The sequence below is a fragment of the Salarias fasciatus genome, chromosome 4 (assembly GCF_902148845.1).
Source record: "Salarias fasciatus chromosome 4, fSalaFa1.1, whole genome shotgun sequence".
NCBI lineage: Eukaryota > Metazoa > Chordata > Actinopteri > Blenniiformes > Blenniidae > Salarias > Salarias fasciatus.
This window is the reverse complement of record NC_043748.1, coordinates 13,835,220-13,850,754: the sequence shown is the minus strand read 5'-3', so window position 1 is coordinate 13,850,754 and position 15,535 is coordinate 13,835,220. Positions and strand designations below refer to the sequence as shown.

Below are 15,535 nucleotides of genomic sequence, written 5' to 3'. Positions count from 1 at the left end.
TGAAACATCACTGAAAGAGAAGTGAAATCTCCAGAAATGTGAATTCCCCTCGCAAATACCCACATGAGCACGCACATGCACTAACAGGAAGGGGAGAAATGCATGAAGCCATCAAAGTCGGTGTACATTTATTATCTATATATCTCAGTAAGCAGGAACCGACACCTAACAAGACAAACACACGTAATTTTTGCAGTCCTCAGGGGGTGATGCTGACTTCCTTGAGATGGCATCCCATGTGACTGATCTCGCATTCCTCAGATTGTTGTCATGTGACAACCTTAAAGATCTCCTTTTATGGACGTCAGCATTAGGAGGAGGGCGTGGCCTCGCTAATACACGCTGGGGTCAACAAATATACCAACAGACACACACACACACACACACACACAAAAAAGCAAGAATGCAGACGAGCGCTGTGTATTACAGTACAGCAGCTCGCAGACTGCTGCCAACTTACACACAAACAGTCAAATAAACAAAATGCTTGAAGTAAAGAGTTGTGAACTCAGACTGTCATCCTCTCAGAGGTGCAGCCCGACAGCTTCAGACTCACATGACTCTTGTCATGACTCTAACAGGAAATCCGTCTAGCCTGCAAATGATGACAATGTTTAATTGCATATATGGACAGAAAGTATTCTCCGTTGTTCACAAAGCTTGGCAAAAACCTGTATGATCGACAGTATATTTACTGTTACTTGGTATTTCTATACTCAGAATACATGTCCGTGTGTGTGGAAAGTCTGATTCTGTTTACTGGCTGTCATGTTATACTAAAACACTAAAATACTAAAAGTTTGTGTGGATTGATCATTCATTTTTTTCAGATCACAGACAATGTTCGTCAGTATGAGCAAGATCAGATTTGATGCACTTTCTTGGCATAAAACCCTGTAAAAATGTAGGTTTTTCTAGTAGCTCAACTGCAGGCAGACATTTATTTTAAGATTGTTCATTATTTCGAGGTTGCTGAAACAAGCGTTTGGTCTCAGTATCCTAAATAGAAAGCTCCTGCTATTCTTACGTTACTGTCCAAACTGTGGCCTCCGTCTCATAACACTGCAATCATTGTGCTGACTTCCACACCTTCCTGTCCTTTCCTCTGCGTCTGCGTCTCATCGGGAGGTTCGGGTCTCTACAGAACAGCACATATCTCCCTCCATGTTTCCCACTGACACATTACATCATACCAGTCTCATATAACAAAGTGCTGCACAACGGCGCCATGTACTCCCGCTGCATAGCTCCGGCTGGACTTTGCTCAACCCCTCCGCTGTAAAGAAAGCCCAGTGTGCTGCACTAAGCTGGAAGATTGCTGCCATGAGTGATTAAGAGGCTCCCAGTCACACGTTTCAAGTACGAGCAGTGACTGACTGGACTTGGCACACGTTTCTTGAGTGTGGTGTCTGGGAAAAGACGCAGGCGGGGTGGGGGGGAAAGGTGGAGAAAAATACATGAAAGGATGATCAATTAGTAAATGAAGGCAACAGAGAGAACGTGAGGAGATGATTGTGTCATAAATGGGGATGATCTGTTACCAACTGCAAAGAAAAGATGGAGAAGGCATCAGAGGAAAGGTGTGGCAGTTTCTTATGAATCCGCTATAGGGCTGCACATTCTGCCGCTGCTCTCTCAGCCTGCTCTCCACTTCCTCCTTACCCCACTTCCTGCCTCGGCTGCTAGCCTATGCCCTTATATGGCAGCCGCAGGCAGCCAATCGGAGCCGTCCAGGCAGCCCATTCAAACGGCGAGCATGAGGGGAAGAGCAGGGTGGGAACTGCAAACAGAAATGGACAGCATCGGGCCAAACAATACAATAATGTCCACTCACTCTCACACGCTTACACACACATAAACCTGCCGGCCGGCTCATAACGAGACAAAGACGAGAGAGAGAGAAAAAAAAAAAGGCAATACAATACAGCAAAACAAAGCACTGCATGCAAAGTTCACTCAGCAATTCAGGGGTGCTGGCAGCACACTGCAGCACCGCAATGAAGTTGTTTTTGGGCGACGAATGGAGAGGGCGAGCTCGGTTACTATGCAGAGGAGAGGAGAAGAGAGGGGGATGGGGGTACACTGCTAAAATTCCTTTGCACAGGCTTTAAAAACATGTATTTCAGAATAAAACAAAAACCCTTAGCCGTCCAGAGAAACTACATGAGCGGGAGTGACACAAGAAAAGATAAGGGGAGCATGAGAAAAAAAGACAAATAGAAAAAAAGACCACAGGCAACACGGGCTGTTGTGTTATGTAAAGAACGTGCATACAAAGCTGACTGCCAAGGACTGTTGACCAAAGAGCATGGGCGTGTGTGTAGGTGGCTGACCTCTCCCACTGTGCTGAAACGGAGAGGCCAGCAATGCAATAATGAAGATCAGGAAGTAGAGAGAGCGCCCATGGCCAGTGAGAGGCCCATAATTCCCACATGAGCCAATCCAAAGGCTGGTACAGCTCGAGAAACGAGCCAATCTGCGAGGAGGAGTCCTCCCACCAGACAGAGACAGATGGCAGAGGAAAGATAAGCCTTGCCGGGTAAACCACCACGCAATGACAAGAATAAGAAGTATGTGAGAGTTAAATACTGAGAAATCTGCCATTCTTCTTATCTGGAACAGAGGACAGTATAGTTCTTCAATATTTGACGAGCTTGTCGCATGAATTTCAAACCAAAGTCTTTTTAATATTTGCTTTTACTTATGTGGACTTATTCAACACTATTCAAGTCGGCTGTATGGTTAATGGTTAATGATTTCACTAAAACAGTGCTTTTCTGCTGCACGAGCAGCTTTTATACTGGTATTCACATTCACCCATTCACACCACTGCAGGTGGCTGCCATACGCTCAATCTATTCATTCAGTGTCTTGCTCAAGGACTCTGGGACAGGTGAATCATATCATTTATGATGCAATTAAGTTGTCGAATTTGGGTTTGCTGCAAGAAATTTACAAAATGTACACTTTATTAATATATATATTTACAATAACAGTTTCAGAGTTGCTGCTTTGGAGTTGCACTGTTCATATGGTGAAAAATCTTTGCAACTGAAAACATTCACTGCAGTGAATTTCAAGCATCCAGCTGGAATCCTTCAGAAGGACTGAGTAGCGCAGGTCAAGTATTTCCAGGGGCATTCCATTCTGAGCCTACTTTAACATCTCAATACCTTACAACACAATAACACTAAGAGCCATTGAGTTCTGTATGCTAGTTTTTGAAAATCATGACAGTATCGTTTTGAAATATTGAACAAATCCACATTTGTCAGTCTGAAAAAAAAAAATCCCAAATGTGCAAACTATACTTGCTATGGTAAAGACACCAAGATGTCAACATGGACTAGTTAGATGATGGCCTACAGTAATGCAAACTGTTTTGTCATCCACTATACGGTTTGCTCAATAACTGAATGAAATCTCACACCCATAAAAGGAACCCCAATCTGTACAGCGGACCAATCGGGAGCCAGGACAATACGAGGAAGTGAGGTGGGTGCACAGGAAGAGGAAGAGAAGAACATGAGAATACAGAGGCCCTAGTGTGTGTGTGTGTGTGTGTGTGTGTGTGTGTGTGTGTGTGTGTGTGTGTGTGTGTGTGTGTGCGCCTGCAAGAGGAACAGAAAAAAACAACATCCAGAGCATAGCCACAAGCGCTGCATGTGGTTATTACGTTAGACCAGCCATTATAGACAAGCTTCCTTTGTCTGAAAAAAGTCTGAAAACTGGGTTATACACTTCAAGCTCTTGATCAGATTTAGTCTGTGTAATCATATGATCATATTTGAAGAACACACAAAACAAAAAAACCATCGGAGAGACAGTCCAGTGCAGTCTGAGTCAAAACCAGCATGAGCTGGACTCAGTAACTGACTCAAAGGTGTTTGGAGAGCCGTTACATGGAATCAGCTCTGGAGAGGAAACACATAAAATAAACTACGAAGGATGTTTAGACATGAATCATTCATAAGGTTTGATGAATGACATAACAAAACTGTTCGGGATGCCATAGTGGGGTGTGACCAGCAAACTGTTTGTATGTGAGTGTGTGCATTCAGCGAGTGGGGGGAGGGCGAGGCAAGGGGTTAAGAATCCATTTGGGCCGTAAATGGGAAGCTAATCCAATCGAAGCACGGAGTGGCCAGCTGGCAGGCAGGATGCACACACACACACACACACACACACACACACACACACACATACATACAGCTGGTAACTGGCCCGTGCCTTGAGTCAGACTGTCACCACGGTGACCCAAGGATCAATGACGCTGCACTCCACCAATCTATTGGCTGTGGCGCAGAAGGGGGCGGGGGGGGGGGGGGGGGGGGGGGGGGGGTGCTGAAGGGTGGGAATGGGGGGCGTTTAAGGCAGGAAGGGGATGGTTGGTGAGGTGGTGGGGGGGACAACTGAATAGGGCTTCCCTCTCTGAAACTATGAGCAGTCACAGATGGCAAACAATTGGTCAGCCGGTCACTTTTCACCAGGCTGCAAAGACAAGAGAACGAGGGAGGGGTGTGTGTGTGTGTGTGTGAGACGAGGAGACAGAAATGCATGGTAAGCAGGATCACAAAATGGATGGAAGAAAGAACAAGAGAGAGAAAGACAACCAGTTGCTCTTTAGTTAGATCGATATCACTGTCAGGTGTAATGAGTATAAAGCGCTTGCAGGGATGACATGTTCACATCAGTCTTGTTTTCGCAACAAAAAGCTAACAATGTTGCAGAAAATCAACTCAATGGCAATCACTAGTAAGGTCGCAATCCCTAACGTGCAAAACGAAAATTGCTAATGTTCATCCCCAACAACAGGGACCATTGTTGGAGGCTCTGATCGGAGGAGTGACCTGTTTGTTTGCATTGGGATTTTAATGGATTTAGATAATGAACGTGCAAATAATGGTCTCAAGAGAACATCCACTCCAAACAGAGAAAGAGAAGCGTCTGAACTCTTCTAAAAATAAGAAATCAAACTTTAAATGTGAGCTAGTATATTTAGGTTTTCAACTTCAATATTTTTTCCTAATCTGACCTTGAAAATACCATAAACTCAGAAAGTTCTCCTGGAGTTAATGCTTGGGTTTATACACTTTACTCGCCAATAATGCGTATATCATAGTGTCATTACACCCGACCGACTTCTCCTGTATATTGGGCTAGTTTTTACGCTCGATCTTCTTACTGCTACCACTGGGATTCCAACCATACTGTTTTGGCACTTATGCACCATCAGGAGAAGCATAATTATACTAAAAAGATATAAATCTGCTGAGCCTGTGTAACCAGACATTTTTCAAGCATTTATCCAATAAGCCATTAAAGAGTCAGCCTCCTCTCAGATGAGGGAACTGGAAGTGATAACATGCAAATGTATTTTCAGTTTTCAACTTGTTCCTGTAGCACTCCATCAAGATGAAGGCTGATACTCATCTTGGCCCTGACCTTTCACGTCCCACTCAGAGTTGCCCTTGCAGTGACGCGAGAATGAGAAAGTCCTGGAAAAAACAAATGAGGATCATTTCCAAAACGACATTAAAGAAACTCCCTTTGTCATCTTGTACTCCTCCCATTCCTTGACTCCATCTCGGCTTACATTTGATGGTTTTATCTCATGCCCTTTGCTTCCCATTCCTCGTCTGACATCCACATTTGCTTTCAGCCTCACTCAAGGCTAATTGCAACTAATGTTTTTTGTATTGAGCTGCAGTCTAGTTGAAGTTAGACTCAATGCGGCAAACGTTTAACCGCTTGTGCATGAGCGAGTGTGTATATGAAGAGATATAGTATTCATGTATTCTTTCCCCGATGGTATATATAGCCAGCCTCGCCCATTAGCAGCAGGCCTTTCATGATACCTCAAGCTTCACAATGCAAACATGAAAAACCTCTTGCCTCTGACCCCAGCACTGAAACATATTCAGCAGAAAGAGGAATAATAAAGAATACAAATACAGAGAATTCAGAGAAAGAGAGAAGTGGAAGTAAGTCAACCAAATAAAGCCATGTTGGGTTAAAAGCAAAGAGAAACTTTGGCCATCTTTGCTCTTTAGAGAAGCAGGAAGTCATGCTGTGATGAGTTTACTGCTTGGGGAGTGGCAACACTGCAGAACAGGCTGTTTTTTCTCTGTCACTGCTTCTGGTTGACTGACAGAGTCTGTTACCTTATTTGAAGAGAAAAAAACTTGGTGGCGTCACCGGTGGGGCGGCGTCGTTAGTCAACGCTGAAATGACACAAACTTGCACACAGCAAAAGTCCGAATCCAGTCACAAATGTCATTAATACATCAAAGCATCCTTGGAACAGCTGTTTAACAAGTCAAACTTTATTTGCCATATGTAAAATTCTTCATGAAATCAGGTTTTTTATGTAATGAGAAGAGATATGTGCAAAAACTAAAATAGACTGCCAGAGCGGAAGAAAAAAATAAGTAAAAATGAAGGAGTACTTGTTATATGTCAATATTTTGACTTGAAAAAGTAGTGTAAACACGCATGCAAGTGCTTCCTAAGGTTGTCGGCATTTGTGCAAATAAATCCAAATCACAGGCTCATGAGTTCCTTTGCTCAAACCGTACAGGTACACCTCAAAGCCGACTCCAAAGCCACTCGTCCATATGAATGTGCAGATCATCAAAGATAGCGTTTTGCTTATGATAAGATGTTGTCATCTGTAGTTCTTTGACCGCTGACCCACACAGAATCCACATAAACACACGTGCTGCAGGTCCTCAGTGGGTTACTGATTGGCTCGTCACATGGCTGACTCCAGAGGGTCAAAGGAGAACAGGTACGAAGTTACCTGCTCTTTTACAGACACGATAAATCAAGGCTTGAGCAGACAATGACATGACAATGACAAATACATTTCCTACAAATTGATAGCTGGAATTCATTCCTCATAGCAGAAACATTTTCCCCTCTCAGATCATGTGATTGCCAGAAGGTAAATGAAAGTATCAATTCTTTCCATACGTTGCAGTTTACGCAACTGAAAGGCACAACGTCATTCAGAGGGAGTGAATAACAACTTTTCAAGAAACGCAAAAGGTCACTGGTAACATAAAGTCAAAGCTTGTGTTTGTTGTGTCTACTTTTTTTTTTTAAAAAAGGTCCACTTTTTCTTGTAATTCATCTCGTATTTACCGAATCAATGGGAGAAAGTACAAGGACAGGGAGTGCAGGAAGTGAAGTGATTGCTCACCAACCTCCTTTCAGATACTTTACAGAACATTTCTCATGAAATGAATCATCACTGATGATGAAAATCCAGTTGAAGAACTTGTCGAAATGGTTGCACAAAGTTGTGCACAGACAATAGGTAGAAGGTTCATGGAACAGGATCTATGCTGTTGAACACGTTTCTGACACAACACTTCCATTAAACCGGAGCTGTTTATGTTTACATAACACAAATAACTTACTGAACCCTGCCTCCACCCATAATCAGCTGAGACTGTCTCCACCCAATTGTTGGTTGTTGCCAATAAATGGTGTCACATAGCAATTATTCAGATTAGGAGAGGGACAGATTAACATTCAGCACCTCTGAAGGTTACAGAGCTGCCCATAGCTTTGTTAAAGAGTTGCTGTTGTGCTTTACTTGCTCATTTTTCTAATATACCTGCATGCATGAGCTACAAATTCTTAGCAAAGCAGTTTTTTTTTTAATTCTGCAAGAAAGTGAATGAACATCAATAATAATAATAACAATAATAATACCTTTAATTTGTAATGCACTTTACATTTGAATATCTCAAAGTGCAACAATTAAAAAAAAAAAAATCATCAGACAACATCACAGCAGCCACTTTAAGCAAAGTACAAATTAATGACTAACAAAGTGTGAAATCTTTGGTCCTGTAGTAAGATAATCATTGTCTAACAGATTGTATGAGCAGTGCGTCCTTCACATGGAAGAGGTCCAAGAAAGATAAGTAACCTGAAGCTACAATGTGAAGGTTTTCTCTGCCATAAGATTATAAGATATGACTGTGCTTAACCCCTGCCAAGAATTCTCAGAAAAGAATGTGCAGGTTGGGATAGTCCAGGTGGAGCTGTTGAAAACTTACAGAGAATATAAAAACCACAAGAGTTAATTGAACAACTAAACATTTCAACTGGTTTGAAGCATTGTCCTAATTTACTCCGAGTGTGTGTGGGCTTCCGCATTTTGTTGTAACAGTCACAGCACAACTTTAAAGACTAAATTACGATCATTTGCAGGTGCACACGAGCCCTTCCCGACGGGAAAATGGCAGATTCAAGCCTGTAGCTTCCACTTGTTCTCACATTAAAGTGTCACTTAGTTTGACAAGTGGTTTATTTAAACAACCACTCATCATAGTAATAGCTATTTTACACAACACCTCCAGCGACTCAGTATAAACTCCCGTCTGGATGAAAAATCCTCAGAAAAAATCATTAGGTGGCTTTATTGCTGTGAGGACCTTGGCAGGGACGTCCAGGTTTAGAGATCCACATTTAACTGGCACTGGTGGTGGAAGCATAAATATACACACACACACACTGTTGTGATACACGAGAAGAGGAGTCTTTCCAGGACAGTATTCCAAGCATTTGGCTCGTAGAAATTCCCGCCGAAGAGTGTTGACAAGTGACACTTAACCAGAGGCCTCTCACTAAACACACACGTACATAAACACACGCAGAGCCAAAGTTCTGCGAGGACCAACTGGCAACTGATTCAGCAGTGTCACAAAAAACAAACCTGAACTATGGTTTTTACTATTTATTCAGGAATAACTGAAGAACAATAGGTGATGCTATAAAAAAGGTTTTCCACCTGAATAAATGTTGGCGGAACCGGAACAATGACGTGCATTTGTATGTGTGCTTAAGTCCAGGCACACACTGTGAATTTGAAAATCCTGAGGCACTCCCCCAAGGGCAGATTAAATATTTCCCAGCCAATCCCAGTTTATGTCATGACAGCACCAGCAGGAAGAAACACTCCCTTCAGTGAACTCCGAAAAGTATCACCTGAAGGCCTTCTTATTCCAATATTATTGAAATAATACTTTTACAAAGATTGAAACAAATGCACATGAAAGTTTAAAGACTATCAATGGTGAGATTGGAGTCTTGTAAATCAACATTCAGAGCCAGACAACCTTTGATCCAATCTAACAATACCTAACGGTGTAAACTCCTAACAACACCCTCGTGAGTCAGAGTCTCGCGACAAAAAGTTGGAAATCTGACTCAGCTTGAATAAATTAAAAGGTGTGGGAACTAATTGTCATAAAAAATAAGTCAAATTACTCTGGGAGGAGGCTACACATTGCTGCTGAACATCTTCCAAATGATAAATGGAACTCTTCAGATTTTAGAATGAAGCTATACAGTATACTGCGTTGTTTAATAATACAGGATTACGGCTCTGCACCTATTTTGGGCCACGTGGATATATAGCAGTCCACTGTCCATTTAAAACCACTTTTAAGAACAGACACAGAGGGGTTGATGCAACTGAGAAAGAGAGAGAGGAAAGGGAAGTGATCCGGTACCAAGAAGAGAAGTTGCTGCATGCAGTGTCCACACAGTTACAGCTTTAAATGGCTGTGAGCTCGCCCTAGCATTTTCCCTGCGTGTATGTTTTATGAGTGCAATGGATGAATAAATAAGAGTTCCAGATGTTTTATATATGACGAATAAAGGGATAGAGAACTGATGAGGAAGGATAGGCTGGAAGAGAAGAGCCTCACTGTATAGAAACACCACCACACAGGGGTCTGATTGAGTAATAAACCTTCACATGGCAGTGAATCAAGAATGGAAAGTTTACTAGCCCACGGTTAGCTCTAAAATGTAAGGCCGGGATGGTGTCACATGGACCTCATTAGTCAGGATGTGAATAAGACAGCCTGTAAAGTGTAAAAAAATCAACCATTATGGTAATTCAAAAGATCAAGAAGGGAAAACGGTGCAGCGCGTGTCTGAGCTTGTTGGGGACTGATTTAGCTGAAGGCCAGGGTGGACTGATGGTGACTCTGAAAGAGGGTAGAGTTTCAGTACTAACACAGTGGAAGCGTAACCAACATGACTGGAAGGAAAGTAGTCAATGATCAGCACAGAAATATCCCAATAAACGACATGCCTCTGATACACTATCGTACTTGAAGTAGAGTTAAAGAGCAAGCAGCGGCAATTTGTAGAAGGAGCCCTATAAAGGGACTTTACTCATATTGCACATTTTATAACACTTTATACTGTTAAGTCACATTATATCATTCTCTCTCTCACACACACACACACCCATCGAGACAGCTACCATGCACTATAATCCATCTCCATTATGAGCGATTTGGGGTTCAGTCTTGCTCAAGGACACTTCAACATATGAATAGGGCAAGACGGAAGACGGCAACCACAACTTTGGAATTAGAGATGGCAAACTCTGACAACCGATTGCCACATTAATATTAATCATATATACTGCGTTGCCATTTGGCACAAATGATTGATCAATAAACTAACTCCATAATGAAGAGACAGCTGCATGTGGAAAAAGAGGTGGCCTACATTACAATGAGTGGTCATTCCCAGCCTGTGGTGAAGCCCTCTGTGAGTCATGTGTTTGACCTGGTGATGCTGTGACTCCCACTGAGCCCACTACAGCTGGCGTTCGGAGTGGACGCCGGCACCGGTGCCACATCCACCCCGTTTCATGTGAAATATCATATGCAGTCAGGCTCGGCCAGACAAGGGAGCAGGAAAAAGAGACCAGCCTTTTGGATTAGAGTCTTGGGCCTTTGCAGCCTTTACAGGGAGGGGTCTTAAACTACGGAGCTCTTTCAATTGTCAAACATGCCCACTCCCTACAATGAAGGGTAAAGACAGATATTTTTCCACACTAGTTGAAGTTTATACCTCTTTTAATGTGTACATAAAACACAATATGAACAGATTAGATCAACTAGGCCTCACAACATCAATCCCTTGCTTTTTATTTGCCTCAATCCTTCGCTATTATCGCCTCTCCCTCTCTCTCTCCCTCAAATCGCTAGTGCTCAGTGCACCACAGCGTGCACGCGACGTGCCCCAGTGCATGACGCTGGACCAATCAGAAGGCGCAATTCCGAAAGTTTACCTTTTATGGCTCGAGCCGGGCGACTGAGGGGGTATAAATACTGAGCGCCTACAGCCAACGGATTCACTCTGAGCGCCGTCACACGCAGCTTGTGCGGGATATCATTTGCCTGAAACCGGTTCCCTTAAAGCGAAAAGCCCCCCCACCCAAAGGTAAGAAGAAAAATATACTACCTTGCACATGTCTTATTTGTGAATATTATACATTTGAATAATTAAGGGGTTTGTTTTAATGCAATGGAGAAGATGCTTTTTTTCAAAAGATTGAAATGACCACGAGGTTCTTTGTCCTTCCACATAAATTGAATTTAAAGATTTGTTTAATGCATTGGTTGGAGAGGAAAAAAAGATCTATTTTACACGAGTAATTCATTTTAAAGCGCCTGAAATTCACAGGTGTTCTGGACGAAGCCGGCTTACGGTTAATGATGCACTTAACAGTTCCCGTTAAAACTGGGCTTTGTGTTCTATTCGTCGTGTCACTCCTTGTAGCGTTTGAGTCCTGGCTCACGTCTCGTCCCCAGCGGGGTGGTTTGAAAGAGGCTTTCGAGTTGAGGATGTCTGGATCCCGGCTGCTCCCTTTGTGCGCCCGTTGCGGCGGGGTGTGACCTACTTTAGCACATTAGCCTAGCCACATCTTGCTAACACGCCCTTCAGTCTCGCAGTAGTAGCAAGTCTTTTATGACTTCTTCACATAGATTCCAATACAGGTTTCTCATGCGTGTGAATTTTTATTTAGAAATCATTAAATTTCAGATTCTATCTTCTATAAAGTTAATAGAAGTCCTTTCACTCTTATGAATTGATGAGTAATTTAAATTAACCGGTAAATGGTCCAATGTCTGGGAAGCGGTATGCTATTTTTTTATTTTCTTTATTTTTTAAGAGGCCAGCTCATTCACTTAAATTCAAGGCGTGGCTCTCAGGAAATGAGTCTTGACTTGCGATTCATTCATGAGTCAACGATAAGTTCATTATGCAACTCATTCTCTTGAGTAACTCGTGAAGTCATCGCACTGAAGACTTTCACTGGATTTTTCCTCAGTCGTGTCTGATGGTCGTCGTGCAGTGAACGTCTAGGTTGAAGCTGTGACGCAGTGATATTGGAGCAAAATGGGTTTCAAGGGGGCATTAAACGCGGTGTGACTGGGCAACAATAGGAGGGGGGGGTTGGCGGGGGGAAGTGTGACTGGCGAACCGGAGGGAGTGGTCTCGTGTCCAATGCTCTGCCGCTCTGGCCGCGCGCCATCGCGCTTGTAGCCGCAAAGCTGCTCAAACCCGAACCATGTCCTTATATGGTAATATCAGAACGCATCGCCATTTCCTTTTGTCTGGCTGCGTGGAATGCAGGACGCGCGCTCCACCTAGTGGTTACTCTTGTGAACTGCACTTTAAAGTCAGAACCGGAAGTGAGTGGAGTGGCACTCCACTCCATATGGAAATGAGACTTTGCCTTCTAATGTGCATTTCTTTTCTTTCACAGTTCAGCCATGGAAGATGAAATCGCCGCACTGGTTGTTGACAACGGATCCGGTATGTGCAAAGCCGGATTCGCCGGAGACGACGCCCCTCGTGCTGTCTTCCCCTCCATCGTCGGTCGCCCCAGGCATCAGGTCAGTTTTATACTGGTTTTTGAAAATCTAAACGGAGTAGAATGCATTACTTTGTACATGTCTAACCCAAAAGTGAGCCATTTAAGAACTTCATATATGAATGATGGCACATGATAGATGCACACTTCATTTGTACATATTTCCTGACATGTTGCAGTTTGAATTTCCCCAAACTTATCAAATATTTTGGGGTTTAGTCTTGTAAGCCTCAGTTTGAATTGCAAGCTATATAATACTGATTACCTCATCTTCACAATAGCTCATTTTTTAAGAACTTTTAATTGAATGTGTATTTGATTAATTTTAATTGACCAATTGTCTTTGTACAGGGCGTGATGGTGGGTATGGGCCAGAAAGACAGCTACGTTGGTGATGAAGCCCAGAGCAAGAGAGGTATCCTGACCCTCAAGTACCCCATTGAGCACGGTATTGTGACCAACTGGGATGATATGGAGAAGATCTGGCATCACACCTTCTACAACGAGCTGAGAGTCGCCCCAGAGGAGCACCCTGTCCTGCTTACAGAGGCCCCTCTGAACCCCAAAGCCAACAGGGAGAAGATGACCCAGGTACACACCCCATTATTTACACACATGCAGAGCTAAGTCAGTTGGTAGAGCAGCATTTACTTGGATTTTCCTCCTGGTTTCCTTCTCCATTCCATTCTCACTTACTCCTTCCTCCTCTCCTCCAGGACCTCTCTCCTATAAGATGATCTATCATCAACAGGTCTCTTGACTGTGTGCTTTTACCTGCACTTGTGTCTAATGTTGATCAGAGCTGCTAGGTCAGCACTTATTAGACATCTGACATGCACAAGTGTGAAGGAATGTTTACTCTTCTGCACCTTTTTCTACTAACTTAAGTCTGAGCCTCACTCTGATGCATGTAGTGGGTGCAGTGATCACAGACTTGGATGTTTAACTTTCAATGAAAATATTGACATCTTTGTTTTCATTTGCAGATCATGTTCGAGACCTTCAACACCCCCGCCATGTACGTTGCCATCCAGGCTGTGCTGTCCCTGTATGCCTCTGGTCGTACCACTGGTATTGTCATGGACTCCGGTGATGGTGTTACCCACACAGTGCCCATCTATGAAGGCTACGCCCTGCCCCACGCCATCCTGCGTCTGGACTTGGCCGGCCGCGACCTCACAGACTACCTCATGAAGATCCTGACAGAGCGTGGCTATTCCTTCACCACCACAGCCGAGAGGGAAATCGTGCGTGACATCAAGGAGAAGCTGTGCTACGTTGCCCTGGACTTCGAGCAGGAGATGGGCACTGCTGCCTCCTCATCCTCCCTGGAGAAGAGCTACGAGCTGCCCGACGGACAGGTCATCACCATCGGCAATGAGAGGTTCCGTTGCCCAGAGGCCCTCTTCCAGCCTTCCTTCCTTGGTAAGTTCCAAAACTGAATGAAGATGCCCCACATCCTAAACACTTGCTATAAAGAATATACTGCACTTCCACATACTGACTTCATTGTGTCTGCTCTTCTCAGGTATGGAGTCCTGCGGAATCCATGAGACCACCTACAACAGCATCATGAAGTGCGACGTCGACATCCGTAAGGACCTGTACGCCAACACCGTGCTGTCTGGAGGTACCACAATGTACCCCGGCATTGCCGACAGGATGCAGAAGGAAATCACAGCCCTGGCCCCATCCACCATGAAGATCAAGGTGAGGATATACCTTAAACTGATGTCTCTATATAAACAGATCCAGACTATCAGCCAGAATTGTGCCTAATGGTTTACTTTTTCCCCTCAGATCATCGCCCCACCAGAGCGTAAATACTCTGTCTGGATCGGAGGCTCCATCCTGGCCTCTCTGTCCACCTTCCAGCAGATGTGGATCAGCAAGCAGGAGTACGATGAGTCCGGCCCCTCCATCGTCCACCGCAAATGCTTCTAAACAGACTGTTCCTCCTCCCCTTCCCCAACCAAACGCCCAACAACTTCAGCTCTGTGCAAAACAACCACACACCACACATTTCTCATACACACTCAGGCGCAGAGCCTCTGACCAACTCATTGGCATGGCTTCAGTTATTTTTGGCGCTTGACTCAGGATTTTAAAACTGGAACGATGAAGGATACAGTAATGTTTTGGCTAGGTATTAAAAAGCACCCCAGGGTTCTGCAGTTGCATCTGGGGACTTAAAAAAAAGTTCATTGTTTATTTTTTTTCTTTGAGTCATTCCAAATGTTTTAACTGCATTGTCCAGATCCATGATTCCAAATGTTAACTGCATTGTTCAGACACGTATTTGCCTCTGTGAAGGCTGCCCAGTGGTTGGCGCATACTTAAACATGGTTGTAGTATCGCTTGTATGTAAATTTATGTCTGGGGTTTTTTGTACTTTCAGCCTTAAAAAATATCTTGGTCCTGTTTAATTTTTTTGTTTTTGTTATGCAAAACCCAATCGTGACCTCTACTTCCCCCTGTTGGAGGTTTCATCCCTGGGGTGGTGGGGCAAGGGGTCTCGAAGTGATGGGGTAACATGGGGTGCCAGACCGGTGGGGCCAACCTGTACACTGACTAAACAATCCCAATAAAGTGCACATGTGTTCCGACATGATGGTTGACTCTTGTCTTGCTTTTTGTTGATTTTAATACAGACCTGCTTGAAGTAATGTAGCTCAGTACTGGAATCTGCAACAAGTGTAAATGTTAAAGTGATCAGCTTGAACAAACTTGGTTTAATGTTGCCTGCAGTCTTTAGATTGGAATCTCAATTAAAACTACATGTTATGAAATGCATTGAGTAAATCAGCTCCATATGCACTGGCGTCTTCAATA

The 15,535-nt window shown here is 43.6% G+C and overlaps 1 protein-coding gene across 1 annotated transcript; it reads left to right on the top strand.

Moving 5' to 3' along the window:
- The first annotated feature begins 11,127 nt into the window (after positions 1-11,127).
- Positions 11,128-15,311, top strand: actb2 (actin, beta 2). Its single transcript, XM_030088731.1, has 6 exons — positions 11,128-11,265; positions 12,596-12,725; positions 13,055-13,294; positions 13,690-14,128; positions 14,232-14,413; positions 14,504-15,311. The coding sequence occupies exons 2-6, from the start codon at positions 12,603-12,605 to the stop codon at positions 14,645-14,647; spliced, it is 1,128 nt and encodes a 375-aa protein (XP_029944591.1). The 5' UTR covers positions 11,128-11,265; positions 12,596-12,602; the 3' UTR covers positions 14,648-15,311.
- The last annotated feature ends 224 nt before the right edge of the window (positions 15,312-15,535 follow it).